This window comes from Lepidothrix coronata, unplaced genomic scaffold, assembly GCF_001604755.1.
Source record: "Lepidothrix coronata isolate B3197 unplaced genomic scaffold, Lepidothrix_coronata-1.0 Scaffold145, whole genome shotgun sequence".
In the NCBI taxonomy this organism is placed as follows: Eukaryota; Metazoa; Chordata; class Aves; order Passeriformes; family Pipridae; genus Lepidothrix; species Lepidothrix coronata.
Window position 1 is genome coordinate 1,339,186 of NW_016690325.1, and position 16,412 is coordinate 1,355,597.

Below are 16,412 nucleotides of genomic sequence, written 5' to 3' on the forward strand. Positions count from 1 at the left end.
AGAGCAGATGGAGAAGTAATAATCAGATGCTGCAGTAGATTTAATACTGGCAGATTTAGTCTTCATAAGTTGTGCTGTCAAAATTACAGACAGCATGCAGCACATGCCTGCAACTTTTCTGAAGGGAAATATATCCTGAAAGGCTTCTGCTGACAGTAACTGTCCTGCTACCATGTTCTATGCCAAGAACATGGACAGGTATTAAGTTTTATTAGTTATTTGACTTGCTGCTTTATGGTTGAGGAAATTGTACTTCATGACACAAGCAGATAAAGCTAACAGGACCTGAAAAACGTGCATGAAAACAAATAAATAAAATAAGAAAGATTAATAAGTATTACCTGACAGTTGTTTTTTGCCTCAAAATCACTTAGTCCAGCCTGCTTTTTCTTTCTCAGTTTTAGGTCACTTTCTCGGAGCAGGTAGCAAACCAGCCATTTATAAGCTGCTAAAGGAACTGTGAAAAAGAGAGAAGCAAAATTCTTAACATTCACATTTATAATGCAAGAAGTCACACGCAAATTCTACTGCAGTCCTAGTTTTTGTTACTTGAGATGAAAAGTGAAAGTGTTACTTAACTGACATGTTAATTGATGTGACACTTTGTCCATTACTGTAGATACAATAAATATCTGGGGACCACAGTCAAACTGTAACTGTACAGTGAAGACACACCACACCTGACCATACACTAGTTCATACTGATTCAAAGCTAGAAGACAAGGTATACCTACAGCTCAGTTTAGACTTCTGACTTGAATAAATTTTTTAGCTTGCTAATTTTTCTTATATTAAGACTTAGGTCTGCAAGGTACACAGTCTCGCCTGAGAATACAAGAAGACAAGACAGTCCACATTTAATGGAAGCTTGACTTGCAACATTGCAAAGATGGCTGAATGTAATCACATTTAAATGAATAGCTTTGTACATAATTGTGTCATATTTTAAGAACAGCCTGGAACTATTAAAGTAAAAAGTAATTCAGCATAAAGTCCTTGCCTGAATCCTGCTTGCTTGTTTCTTAGCTTAAGATTTAGTGTAGACTATGATTTAGGCAATTGGCAGTGTTTACATGCTGCCTAAATTTTGGCAACTAAATTAACAGTCCAGTTTCTAACAGAATGGATCAATAAACAGATTGAGATTTTTTTTAAAAAACTATAGTCTCTTTCAGTAGGTATTAAAAGAGAGGAGAGAACATGTGCTTACATATCAGTTTGTGCATCTTGGAGACATACAGGAAACAAGAAAGCAAGCAGTTGTTTTGAATAACTCTTTATGTTTTGAAATTATTCAGATTGTGCCCTGAAGCTATTATGATACTATCTTACTTGGTACTGTGCATCACTATCTGAAGTTCAGCTTTTCTGTAATTATTTGAGCACTGAAGTGGTTATTGAATTATAGGAATCAAGTTGATTGCTCCTTATATATCAAGGCTGGAGTTTCTTCCCCCGTTATGTTCTCAGTTATACAGATTCACTTAAGCTTTCTCATTATCTGCTCAGTTCTTTATAATTTTTGCCTCCAAGGGCCAATCTGGGCTCACAGTGATACACAAATGGGAGCGGCTTCTAATGTCATACTTGATTTGATTACACCAGACTAAACCAGGAAAACTGCAGGGAATTTTCTTTTTACCATTACTCGTTTTTCTCTATACAACCATAAGCAACTGTCAAAACCAGAGAAAATTAATGCCTGTTCAACATACTTCTAAATCACTTGTGTGGTTTTCTAAAAGAAGATGTTTTAGCGATAGAAGGTAGTGGCAATCAATGGCCTTAGAACTGGAAAACAGCAATACAGTGGCAAACCCCCTAAATCACAGATATTACTTTAGGATGCTATCCTCCATTCCAGAACTGAGGCTGGGGACAATAGAACCTACTTTGAAATGCAAACTATGTTCTTAGTAAATTGAAATGCATGTAATACAAAGAAAGTCAGCAAATATGACAAATATCTAATAAATAGCAGAGGCTGAATCTCAAATCTCTGGATTGTCTCCTTTGGAAAGGAATTTAAGATTCTAGAATCAGTTTAACAACAGCAGAAGGCTACCTGAGGAGTCCATGCAATCTTCAACACTAATGGCTGTGAATCTCCAGCCAAGGATATGATGGTAGTCTTGCAAAACATTTATTGTTCCCAAAGGGGATTCAAAAGGAGCTTTATCTGAAACACCAAGAGAAATAAAAATGATATATAAGAAAAGAAATCAGACTTTTTGGAACTAAAAGCCTATTACAAAGCCATGCATACACTCAGCAGGCCAGATGAAATTAGACCATAATATTTATTTTATTATGGCCTAGTTCAGCCAAAAGAGGACTGGTGGACAAGTGTGGAAAAACCTGACATCACTGCCTGTAATTATGCCCCATAAGATTCAACTCCAATTGCTGAGTTTTCCAGCTCTATAAGATGCTAGTGAAACTCACTGCTGGAAAACTGAGACAAAATCTAGAGAACTACAAAACGTAGTGATGGATATTGCTACCAAGTTAGGCGATATGAGCTGTTTTAAGTACAATAAACAGACTTATGATGACTTTACCAATACAGAATCACAGAATCATAGAATGGGGTGGTTGGAAGGGACCTTAAAGATCATCTAGTTCCAACTCTCCCATCCTGGACAGGGACACCTTCCACTGGACCAGCGTGCTCAGAGCCCCATCCAATCTGGCCTCAAACACTTCCAGGGATGAGGCACCCACAACTCCTCTGCACAACATGCTCCAGTGTCTCACCACCCTCACAGGGAAGAATTTCTTCCTAACATCTAATCTAAATCTCTCATCTTTTAGTTTAAAAACATTCCCCTTTGTCATATAACTATCTGCCCATGTAAAAAGTAGCTGTCCCTCTTTTTTATAAGTACTGGAAGTCCACAATGAGGTCTCCCTGGAGCCTTCCCTTCTCTGGGCTGAACAAACCCAACTCTCTCAGCCTCTCTTCATAGCAGAGGTGTTTCAGACCTCTTGAGCATCTTGGTGGCCTCGTCTGGATCCTCTCTAACAGGTCCAAATCCTTCTTGTTCTTAGGACCCCAGAACTGGATGCAGTACTGAGGTAATTCCATTGAACTAAATTGCACTTCTCAGGGAGTAAGATACGACTTAACCCGATTAGGGATGGCAAAACATCTAGCTGGTTTCTGCAAGATTTAGGAGAAAGAATATTTCTTGCAGCAAATATCTGTGTGTTATGAATGTACCATATGACAGAGTCTGTAGCACATTATTTATGCTCCACAGAATGACTACATGACTGTCAAATGCTTTCAGTATGAAATTACCTCCTAATTCCATTAGCTACACACTGTTGGGTCCAGCATAAGATTCCACACTGAAAACTTACCTCTTATGCAGTTCATCCAGCTCATTAAGTAGTTGCTGGTTTGCTGAAGGAGGACGTTGTTATCTCCCTCATATGTGCAGTTTGGATCATTGTCATTTCGGATTTCACCCAGACGATTCACTTAATAAGAACAAGTGCATAATTTAATACATTGCAATGTACTAGTGGAAGCTAAGAGAGATTAAATAATTATTTTGTGACAAAACATAAGAGAGTTTTCTGTTCCTGTATGTAAAACTACTGTGATGAACAGAGGAGCTTGAAAGTTCACTGTTTAGTTTGTGAAAGTGAACATACTGTAAAGATTTTAGAAAAGTGTGGCACTCATCTTACAAGGGGAATTTTCATCTATAAAGTCTGCATCTTTGCTTTTGAAACTGAGACTGAATTGCTTGTATAGTGTGTCCAAATGCTGGTGCAGATCCTGTACAGGTTTAGGGGTTTTTTTGTGGTAACAGGAATGACATAAATTATGGATATGAGGAAAAAAATACTTTCTAAACATATTGCTAAAATGCAGACATCATGATAGAATAGCAGTTGAAGAACACATCAACATAACTGTTCTCTCTCTGATCAGTATATGCAGTAGACTGTAACTCACTGGCAAGGTAACCATGTCCTCCACAAGCTTCTCGGCACTCCTGAGCTGCCTGCTGAGCAGTCCAAGATGCCAGTGGTTTGCTGGCAGCAGATAAAGCATGAATCTCACGTCCCAAATCAGCCTTTGTGAAAAACAAGTTATAAGTGAGTAATAACTTTTACACAAAGTAAGTTTGTGACCAGTTAAAGCCATATATATGTGTACTGCTTTATAATGAACAGTAACTGGCAATACATGCATAAAATTTTCTGAGATCTGTGTAAGCATATTTTTTGGTACCACAGAAAAATCCTGACACAACTGAAGAACTTTCAGTACCAACTTTCTTACACGAGACAGGAATAATTCGTGCCAGGTAATGGGCACATGGGTACATCTTAGCTCAGCTGTGCCAGCTGGCATGGCATTGAACTGCTTGTCACTCTTTCCCTCCCAGAAATGGAGAGGCAGGTGGTCTGAAGGTGGACCATCCAGAGAAAGCTTCATTCCCTCTGTGACACAAGCACTACCTCTCTCCCTGGTCAACAAGGGGATATTTATAAAATTTATTGCCTTGCACAGTTTTCACTGATCTTTTAAGCACCTGTTTTGTAAGGAATAGGAAAACTTGAATGTACATCCTTGGTTTCCAGAGAAGCAGAGTAGTCTGCATTTACACTAACTCTGCTGACCCTCTTTTGCAAACGTGTTTGGAACTCCAGTTTCTGGAGACAGTGGCTTGATACAACCAAGGCTTGTTTAAGAGCGACTCCCTGGTTGCTTTTGTTTGTTTGCTTATTTAGATCTCCTGTCAAACAAAAGGAATTCATAAGGATTACATTCTTAACATTTTCAACAAACAATGATGTTTATTCCTATCATGTTTTTTTTCCTGAGAGTCACTGTTTTGCCTAAGATTAGTGACTGCACTGCAGACCTCCAGAGATGAAGTATCAGATAAAAAAATGAAACAGATTCTTCTGTGGTCTATGCAAAGAGGAAAAATTAGAATACCCAGAGATGAGTACAAAAATCTTTCATAAGCATCATTTTAGCTGAAAAAAGCCTGAGTGTTTACATAAGATCTCAGCAATTCACAGCCAGTGTGTAGGTCCTAACAATTTGTATTGTCAAAATTTGTAAAAATAAATAAAATTTATATGCTATAAAAACCCCCATACTGCTGTTATTTTGATTAAGAATCAGTCCTTGCACAGAGATGATAGATTAAACTATTTCCTCTGTAAAGGGGTGACTTTCCAATGGGTTGATTGTGGATGAGCAATTCAGCATTGACTCAAAAGTCTTAACTTTTTTCTCTAAAAATATTTATCCTAATGCAAGAATTTGAACTGCAAAGTCAAGCCAGACTCAAGGTTTGTGCAGGAATTAAGAATAGTAACATTTCAGAAAGTCTTGATATATGTTCCCTACAGAATCATTTACAACAGTTATAAGCTGAATTTGCACCCTCATAACATATTTATGATAAAAAATTCTGCAAGAAAACATAACTTTTAATCCTACAGAAATCAATAAAATTTTAATCACTTCATCAAAACTAATTTTAATGCTTTTCTAAATGCAACTTTAACCATTACTTTGTAGCCTCATATTTTGAGACATTGTTCCATCATTCTTGATTGCAACATAGCCTAAGAATTCCAAGTAGGTCTTTCATTTAAGTTTCCAGTTTATTATAGTTAGAGCTCAGTGAAAAAGAAATGTGTAAATATCTCACCTGTCTCTGATCCCTTTGCTGTGTCAACACACCTGCAGAAAACTCCACATAGTTCTCAAACAGGGACTTGGAGAAATAATCTAAGGCATATGCAGCGGCCAGGTAAGGAAAAAGACGCCATTGCTAGAAAAAAAATTAAACTGATTTGATCACAAATTGATATATGTTTTTAATACTTATTACATTGAACTAACCCATTAATTTTTACTGTGTTCAAATTGGAAACTGTTTAATGGAGAACTTAACAATAACTTTTTATTAACATAACTAATTGTAACTACATACAAGTTACAGTTATGTTATTCTAGTTCTTGCATTTCATGACTTTGTGATAAACATTCTGTTAAACTAGTGCAAAAGTTCACTGAAGCTTTGGGGACCAATGACATATTTTTTACCCTGTGTTTATAAAATGTCTGGCATGCCTGGGCCAGTCATGATTCATGTTTCTTCAGTAATAACATGACAGAGGTTGTAACCATTTCACTTGCTTGTTTGTTGCTGAATGTATATTAGTGCTGGTTACATTCTGTGAAAAAACAAACAAACAAACAAACAAGGGCTGAGAAGCAGAGAAAAAAGCATCTTTGCTGCTCCATGCAACTCGGGGCTTGTGAAGGAAAAGCTTAGAAAGCTTTTGTGATAAAGGAAGAAGGGAACGAAATTTTCAGCAAGAACCCACAGAACAGGCCAAAACAGAGAAAAATTGAGAGACTCAAAGAATAATGGGAAGCAGATCCCGGTTTATTCAGAAGTGGTGGAAAGAAGGCAGCTTTCACTAGTTTGTGGAAACCCACGAACTCTTTCAACATTGCAAGACTAAGTGCAAACCTGGAAAAAAGCACCCACATTGCAAGGACAAACTGGGCAGGTTTGTTTTCAGCACTTCTTATATATTAACTTTTGTCATTCAGCAGATCTGAGTTTTCTCTATTTCCCAGTTACTCCACATAGTCTTGTTCTATTTTTTCAGTGCAAAAAGTTTTCATCTGCATAAACTGCAGACAAACATTAATTATATTCCCCTCCAAATCAGTACTATCTTGAGACTTCTCCACAATGGATGTCATTGATTTTTATAATTTTAAAGCATAAAGACTAAAAAGAAAAAATTAGAGTAACAGCAAAAGAAGCACTGAAATTTTCAAAGAAATACTAGTTCCTACATGTGCAGTACTTTCATATATGCATATGAGACAGTCTTTCTCTGAAAAGGCTACTATTTAGAAGACAAAATTTTCTAGGTACTTCAGAAATATGAATATTTTTGGTTTTGCTATTCCAAGAACTTATGTCAAAAGCCTGATCGAGCCAGGAGAAGGTCTTGAGTTGGGAATGAACCCCCACAACTGCACTAGAATGATGCTTCAGATGATACAGACAACTTTAATTTTGCTAACTGCAGTGTTACTGTGATGATCTACAGTAGTTCTGAATCTGCATTTCATTATATAAAAGGCCATAGATGTGAATTCCAAAGTATTTACCTGTGTTTGGTATTCAAGAACAGGTATTTCTTCATCCTCGGTTGGTCCAAACTGGCGGCGAGCTGCTGAGAAGCGAATGGCTATTGCCAAGGCAAGCTTTAAATTGGTCGTGGATATTGCCGTGATCATAATCCTGCCACTGGACAAGGTTCCCACAGCTGCACTAAAACGCTCTTTAACATCCTGAATGAATAGAAGGCACAGACGGAATGGTGAGGCTAACATTTCATCTACAGCCCCCATGAAGATGCAACTTTGGTAGCGTGATTAGAAGCACAGAGGATTGGCCAGTTTTCTTTCTTGATTTATTCAGAAAAGACTTTCAGGCAAGACTCAGAGCAGTCTTGACTGAACATGGCCAAACTCTAAACTCTTTGAGATCACTGGGGTAGCTCAAAGAGCACTAAGTTCAGTAAAATCAGTCAGGTGAGACATCTCTGAAACAGAATTACGAAAATGGCATTCATATCTCATGTGAAATTGTCAACAGCCTTATTTAGGTTTAGGTCTCTAGTACCTCCCAACATAAGAGACCCACGCTCTGTCTCTTAATCTACTTATATTTTGTATATTTAATGAACTGTATAAATGAAACAAAACCTTGTTTCATACCTTGACTGAACTTGAGTACTTCCCCTCAGCTGTGACATCTCCAGCTATATTCAGTATGTTTTCTTTAGGTATCCTGACATTGTGGAACATGGCAAATCTGTTTAAACAAATACACAGTGTAAAATTTACATTGTCCGAGGTGTTTGCATTACAGAAAAATGTCACAAAGACAGGATTGCACAATGATCTCAGGCATGTCAGTGACCTGAAAACTGTGCCCATCAAGCCAGGTAAATTATTTTAGGAGAGCATGCCAGGGACAACGAAGGCCTTCAAACTCAAGAGCAGCACAAGAAATTCACAAAGGGAGATTAGTTGTTGTAATTCATCTGGTTTTTTGGGTTTGCTTTAAAAAGATGATGCCTACAAAACCAAAACACACACTTCATTGACTCTAGGAGACCATTTCAACAGCTTCATAAGTAAAGTAAAAAAGTAATGGAAGGATGAGCAATGTATTCTATCTGAGGGAAGGGACAAGAAAAGTCACTTATTAGAGAACTTATACACAAGTGGTTTGACAGGTACTTTCACCGACACCTCAGACACTTGAACTGAATTCTCAGTCTGCATGAGCCTAGGTAAGTTACTTAGCTTGATATCTCAGCTGTCAAAAAATTTCAGAAGATGAACAACTTCCTTCTCCTGCCTAGAAGCTGACTGGACCATTCTGACTCCTAATAATTCCCTGCCACTAACAATTCTGCTGAAGTATATCCTTTACTGAAGCATATACTTGTTGTTTAGTCCAGTCTGGAGATTGCTTTGGAATAGAGGCACTATATATTTTTATGAGTCTAAAATATAGATCTGGGAGGATCATTCATGCTATTGCAAAACAAATGAGGACATAGCTGCAATAGTGCTCTGAGGAGGAACCAAATGGAAATTTTTCCTTTGTTTAAACTCAGATTAGGAATTTTGTTCCCTAGAATGTGGCATCTTAAAAAGGAAGACCGGGACAACATTTTCTAAATTGTGGCACCCTAGCAACAATAAAGAGGGAAGTTGTTAGAATAGGAAGAATGTCCTGAGTATTCATATTGGTCAGAAAGAAAGTGTCTGAACTGTTTCACCCAAATGGGCAACAGAACTTGGCACAATAGCAGTAGTATCAACTCCACTCACAAATATGTCACTATCTAATAGCACTTGAAAAGCTGTATTTGTAATCAAAGAAAATTCCTTTTCCCTGCCAATACAGGCTGATCTATTTAATAAGGCTCACGAGAGCCAGGTCTTTCACATTAATAAATTACATAAGGGCTGCATTGCTGCATGTGCTGTTAAATTATGAGTTGTTTCCAAGGAAACGTATCTGCATACGGAATTTATTCAGCCTTAGAGATACACAGTATTTTCGGACTTAGACACAGAGAAAGGCGTGCTATCCTAACCAAGGACCAGCTGCTTACTGGCCTTAACAGTCTTAATAAGTGCTTTGTTAAGTGCCAGTTTCTCTGAGACAACACTACTTCATAACCAAAAAAAATTCAGAACTTCCAGAAAGCTGATTTTCATATTTGTTAATATTTTCTCATATCACTGAAAATAAAAAAATCTCATTCACGAAAGATCTTTTGGGTAAATTCACATTCTCTGCTCCCTATATGCCAAACAGAATCACAATTAACACTGTATAACCAGCAGTATTTTTAAGCAATAGCATGCACCTTAGACAGAACTTGAGCTTTTAAATTATGACTACTCATTACTTTAATTACAGGAGAGTGTGCATGGCAAGGTTTAGGTCCCTGGTTTAGCGCTTTCTTTTCATAGTTGCTGTACATCCATAGAATTCCAAGAAGGTGTTTCCTCCTAGGACCTTACGATCCAAGCATAAGGCAGGAAGCTACAAATGTGTTCAAAGAAGCAGTTTAGCTGACACTAACTACTGAAGAATACTTTCTTGACAGGATACTTGCCAGTCACAGCACACTGGCAGCTATTCAATAGCATTTTTTTTACAAGCTATTAGAGCAAATGAGAATTTTAAGAAGGAATTAGTGATCAAAGTAAGGGTGTCTCTTGGATGTTTATAAAGGATCCCTCCCAGGTAGGAAAAGATGCATGGAAGAAAGCAGTATTATTTTAAAAAGCTACCACATGGGTGATAAAAACTGGAATTGTAAACCAGACTAAAGGAAGAGTTGACCCAATAGAGAGACAATACGATCTTTGTGGCATAGATTAGGAAGAAATTTCAAAGGGTTCCAGTTCTTGAGCCTTCTCTTTGCAAATACCTATTTGGAACATGCTTAGCCTCGTGTGTGATGAATGGTCTGGTACTGATCATAGAATCATGAAGGATGGAAAAGACCTCCAAGATTGAGTCCAACCATTAACCCAGCACCACTGTGTTCACCATGTTCCCAAGTGTGACATCCACATGCCTTTTGAACACTTCCAGGGATGGTGATTCCACAACTTCCTGTGGCAGCCCGCTCCAATGCCTGAATACTGTTTCAGTGAAGAAATTTTTCCCAATATCTAACCTAAAGCACCTCTGGTGCAACTTGAGCCCATTTCCTCTTGTCCTGTCATTGTCATTTGATAGGTAACGACAATGAATAAGATGGCAAATTATCCAGTTGCTTTTTACATTGTAGTGATTTGTTCAATTCATTCAGCAAAGTTGTGCAGTTGTAGAAAATTGTTTATATTGACACGTGCTTGAGATTCAAGAGTTCATAAAAAGCAAATTCAAATCTGCTACTATGCAAATCCATACACCAATAACCTACTTTTAGGAAATTCAAGCCTACTCATATTGAATATGTAACAGATGAGTGCCAAACAAAACAGCTCTCAAAATGACCTAAACAGTTTTACCCACTTTCACCTGTTGTGATACAATCCCAAACAGTTAAATCTAGAGGAAATCTTTTGCTGGAAAGAGTGAAAAACACTTAAGAAAGTTTTATTATAATCTGTCTGACACAAATATAATGAAGCTAATTCTGTACCACAAAAGAGATGGCTAAAAATTATTATAATTAAAAACTACATGTATACTCTTCTTAAATAATTTTTCTCACAGGTAGTGAACCAGAATACAGAATTCCCTACTGTTATATAATAACCTATTTTCTTAAAATCAAAATGAATTCAAATAACAGGTTTTGAAAGTTTAGATTTATTCCCTTGATATTATCCATTACAGATACATTATTTACTTCTTTTCCTGCAAGTTGGTGTAAGATATACAGATACACATGTAAGATGGCAAAGACTTTAATAAGCAAAAGAGAGTGGCAGAAGTAGCAATTAAAAATCACACAAAAAATTTCCATGTGTAAAGAAATAAGATATTTTGCCTATAAGCACCAGTGTTGAAAATAAATGCAGAACCTTACAGGACTAGGCGTTTAGGCGACCTTGTGAGATCGCTGCCAACTGCTGCTATGCTCCTTCTCCAAGAACTTTGCTGTTGGGAATTGTTAGACATACTGGCCAATTTGAACTTGATATTGGAACATATTAAAAATAAATAGTAAGATTTAATGAAGTCAATGATCACGTTTCTAATGGTTATTAACCTACAAAGCATAGACTTGGCCCACATCTGTCAACGCATTTAGGGGAAAAATCTCCTTAAAGAATTGAAGGAATATCTTACAATAATGGAACTGTATACACAGTCATGGGGATATCATATACCAGCAAGTTTGGAAAATGGCTAAATTTCACACAGTGATGACAAGACCAGAGGTTTGAAAGCTGCCCTACTTAGGGCCTCTTCAGTATAGCAAATAGCACGACTGAGATTAAGACCTCTCAGCAAGACAGACAGACAGCTGTCACTTGAAATACATATCACAGGGCTCTACAGCGATGTGCAATTTTGCATCATGAAACTACATATTTTAACACAGGTAAAAACTGTATCACACAGATTTCTACCTTAACTAACTGAGCAGAGTGAAGTGCTATTCCAATAGTAGCATTCTTGTTTGGGTTCTTTGGCCAGTAGCTTAGGGAACATTTCAAGCTAAGTTAATCTTACTGACTTTAAATCATGCAATAGTAATTCAGCTGGTGTGCAGCAATGCTGATAAAAAAGGAGCAGCTGGAAAAGCTACGAGCTCCTTTTGCCAGTACTAAATTAATAAGCTGTTACCTATAGTACAAATCGCTCAAACATGCTTTGGTGAATTTTAGACTCACTAAAATGCCTTTTCTGCCAGCTTTTGTTACTGACTATGTTAGAGATGGTGCAAGGACACCAGTCAGACTTTCAGCCAGAAACAGAAAACAGGTGAATGGTATTGGAAGGCTGTGAGTCAAGTGATCTCACGGCTGTTTATGAGATACAAAAAACCTTGGGAAGAATAACATTTCAGAGGTTTGGTGAAAAACTTTCAGAAGGAAAGAAAATAGCCAGATATTCCAGACTGAAATTCACAGAAAGGTTAGAGTTGAAAAGAGTTACAGAGAAACTAGGGAAAACTGCAAGGCAGTATTTTAGCTTTAGTTTCTACAATGAAGTCTCTAATCTAAGAATGCAGCTCTGTACAGTAATGCTGAATAGCATTGATAAAACAACATAGCATTTTATAGGGCTCCTAATCCTACCTTAATAGACTTCATGAACACAAACAGACCCACTCATTCTAAAGTTCTTACAGATTAAGTGCCAGTCTTGCAAGGAGCTCTGGATGTGCAGACTCCTGCAACTGTGGAGAGCTGAGACAGTTCTGCTAAGGAAGAAAAAAGGTTGTTTGAAGGTCGCTGCAGATGCCAGGCTGTATTTCTGTGCATGATAAAACAAATGTTTGACCAGATCTGAATCTACCTTTCCCCATTGGCACCACCAAGTGCCTTTCGGTGTGAATCAGAGATGGCTGTAGAATTGTGAGGCACATGAACACGACAAAGATGAGGGGATACAGCAGCACTCTCCAGCTATGTGACTACATCTTAGTAACCTGCACAGCACTGTAGGTACCCATATAGTGTCTAACCTTGACTACAACAAAAATCACTGTTTTGACTTAAACTGAAAACATGTAAGATGTGCTTGCAAACTACTTGGTTTCAACTATGAAAGTAGCACTTTTCACAAGGATTGAAGTATTGATGCTATATTCAGATAATGTAAATACAGGCACAGGCATTTTTAACATTTATTTTTCTTTTACAGCCATTTCATCCTTATTGCAATTGTCTGTGACTTAGGTCAGAGGCTGTAAGTCAATAAAAAATGTTAAACAAGCCCAAACTTGTTTATTTGGGAAGCAAGACTGATTTCTACACTTGATTTCTTATTCATATTTCTGTAATGTCCCTTTCCCTGTACTGAAACAGCCACTCCTGAGGCCTTGCAGTGAACCACACATGACAAATGATCTGGTTGAAGACAGCTAAAGTTGTCTGGTGTTTTTTTTCAGGCAGTTCCAGTTCCCTAGCTGAGTCCCCTACAAAGCTACATAAAAGTTCATCCCAGCACAAAGAAAAAGGCAGTATGGGAGCAGAAGCAAACAACCAAAAAAGCTGATTACAGATATTATCTTCACCAAACTACTGCTTCAGATTGAAAGATGAAGCTCCAAAGACTATTTAGACTTCAACTATGCATTACAGCTCCTATTTTCCTAGTGAAATAACTGCAACCATTGCAAAATCTAAATGAGAGTTAAGAGGATAAACACTAAGATAAACACAAAGACCTTTTGAAGGACTAGATTTTCATTTGTTCCACCCTTAAACTAGCAGTAGCAGAATCATAATGTATTATTGGCAGTCATACTGAAGTAGTAACAAAGAAAAAAATATGAATTAACCATTTAAAATCGTTTGTAAAGGTTTGGAGGTTATGTGATGTATGCCATCTTTGTCAATACACAAGGAATTGTACTGAGGGCTTTCAAAGCCTGCTAACTCTTTCTAGAAGGGGTTCTTTTACACCATTTACTGCATTTCTACCCAATAAATCCCCTCTACCCATTTTCTCTTGGATATTTTGTTTTGTTTTCAGCATCCAGAAAACTAAATCTGGCCTCATTGATTGCTAGAGAATATGCTGAACATCTTAGCATGTTGCATACCTGCAGCCAGACATAACTGTACATGAAAGCTTGTTAAACAACTAATAAAAATCACCAGTTTTCCAAAGTGCATTATTATAATGAAATCCAGTTAACAATTCTTCTTCCCCCAGAAAGATTGTTTTCTCCCCTACAAAAAATTCAGCTAATATGACAGCTTCATTTTACTAGTTCTTCCTTTATCATAAGTTTTGTCTGCTCATCAAACTGTATACATGGCATCAGTGGATAGAGCTGCACGAGTTCAGAACACATTTTATAAAGAGAAGCATAGTAAGCACCACTTCAGAAACACAATTATAGCTGATTTTCACCTTCCCCAGGTAGATTCAGATGGGCATCATTTCCACTTCTGGAGAGGGGTAAGAAGCAATTTGTTGCTAGTTACAAATGGACATGAAATTGGTTCACCACCAGCCCAGTTTCGATCAATGACTGATGCACACTGCAGTAATGGGTACTTTTGGTAATGTTACATTAGCCAAGGGAGACAGAAAAAAAGAAACAAAGAACAAAAAGAAAACCCCCACAATATAGGAAAGAAACAGAAATGCACATCAGCACTTACCCAATATGTGTGTGTCACACACACTTCCCTTATACCTTTTATTGCAAAGCCCCTGAAATCCCAAATACCCAGGGATTTTTTCAGTGGTTGTTTTTTTCCCCTCAGCTACTTCCGTTTTGGGTTTGCAGTGAACAGCATATTTCAAAGACTAGTGCCAGAGCACTAGCAACAGGTGGACATTTTATTATCATAAAATAAAGACTGAAGCACTTGCAACCCCTGGTGGCAGTCTTGATTTAATTTTGGTAACAAAACACAAAACCAGTCTAAACTCTCCATAAGAAAACCTGGAGTTCTATTTTTACCCATTTATGCATTGATTACATGAATTGTTGCAAATTTCAAAGAGAAAGAAAAATATTTTAAAATATTTTACAGTGATTTTGTCTTTTTTTTTTGTCAGGATAGTGAAGTTACAAAGAACTGTAAACCCCATGTGATTTTTGGACATTTGAATTATGAAACCATGAGAATTATTTGGAAAGACAGACTGAGAAATGGACTTACACTATGAAAATTCCACATTACTTATGAAATTCTTTCTGTTACTAGAAACATTACACTCTGCATTAGCAGGAAACCAGCTTTCAGTCAAACAACCCAAGAGATTAATTGTTTTCCAAAGCCAGAAGAGACAATTACAATCTCCTACCCTGTTCTCTTACATAGCATAAATCAATGGCATTTTCCAAGGAGGCTCTGGAATTTCTTCCCTGTGACCTTCATTAGTGTTCAGGAATTTAACTCTCTGTATTCATATTGAAAATCATTAGCATAAATTTCTCGAAGCACAGGAACAAAATCAAACATCTCTGACAGAGATGGCAGACTCTGATCTTCACTCTGACCACATATCCTAAGTGTAACTACATGCAAATAGACCTGATTGACTGTTTACAGTAGTTGAACCAGGCTTCAAATATACATTCAAAAAACCTGGCAATGCATGCAGTAGAGACTAACACCTGTAGTCACGGCATAAGGGAATGTTTTCCCATCCCCACATACAACAGGCTTCTACACTGCAGGCTGTGCTTTCTCTGGGATAAGCTAGGATATAAGATTACTAAACAGCTAAGGAGAACACCTTGACAAGGCAGTGCCTGGTGAAATGTCTCTCTGTACATCTGGCATTTTGCAGATCATGCAACCAACAGTCCATTTTCTGGGTGGCACAGCACCTACAAACAAATGCAGAACTCTGAAGCAACTCCCTCTCCAGTCCCCATCCAGACCTTCGTGTGCCTCTGAGAAGCAATGTCTATAAGTCCTGACATTTTTGACAGTTCAGTGTGAGCAGGAAGGTCACAAACCAAAAATTAGTTCTCTAGTTCTTGTGAACAATTCTGGCATCTTGCCTCAGAGCTCTCCAAATAGCTGAGGTAGTTCAGGAACACAGGCTCCTGGAGTTGTTAGCTGTATAAAGGGTATCTATTGGTAACCTTGGGCTCTCTTGTTCTTCTGTCTTAATCTGCAGGAGTTGTCTTAAACTTTCTAATGCAGGGACTGTCTTAATGCATACTTAAGAGACACAGATCCATGACTGGGGCTCTTTAGGCACTGCTGTTAGAAGAAAATATTATTTTTTTAAAGAAATACAGGCAAGGGAAACAAGAAGATTAGAATGATTAGAAAATATGACTGCTTTAAATGACATATGATGTCATAGCTAAGATAAGGGACTCCACCTGACATTAAGATAAAAAGTCATTGATATCTCTTATTTACATTTTATTATGTGGATTATAATTTTAGATTATTCAGTTAATAGTTTAAGAAATACTCTATTTTTCCCAGTAGATCAAAGGGAAAAAAGGATTTAAAACTATATACATTTTGAATTAATGTAAAAAGCACACAGTTCTTCCTTGTGCTGCACATAAAACTATGCTGCATGTTAAGAATGAACAGCAGTATTTGAACATTTCTACAGAAATATGTAGTTGAAGTACATTTAGATTGCTCAGGCCCATGTTACTGTGCCATCTGGTGGCTACTAGTTCATAAT

The 16,412-nt window shown here is 37.4% G+C and overlaps 1 protein-coding gene across 1 annotated transcript in view; it reads right to left on the minus strand.

The window, feature by feature from the left end:
* ACOX3 (acyl-CoA oxidase 3, pristanoyl) overlaps window positions 1-16,412 on the minus strand; it is a 34,516-nt gene that overhangs the window by 8,509 nt on the left and 9,595 nt on the right. Inside the window, exons 8-14 of the mRNA XM_017828048.1 lie at window positions 7,790-7,886; window positions 7,178-7,360; window positions 5,691-5,813; window positions 3,971-4,091; window positions 3,367-3,486; window positions 2,066-2,179; window positions 342-457 (exon numbers count right to left, since the gene is read on the minus strand). Coding sequence (XP_017683537.1) covers window positions 342-457; window positions 2,066-2,179; window positions 3,367-3,486; window positions 3,971-4,091; window positions 5,691-5,813; window positions 7,178-7,360; window positions 7,790-7,886 — 874 coding nt within the window. The remainder of the gene's footprint in view (window positions 1-341; window positions 458-2,065; window positions 2,180-3,366; window positions 3,487-3,970; window positions 4,092-5,690; window positions 5,814-7,177; window positions 7,361-7,789; window positions 7,887-16,412) is intronic.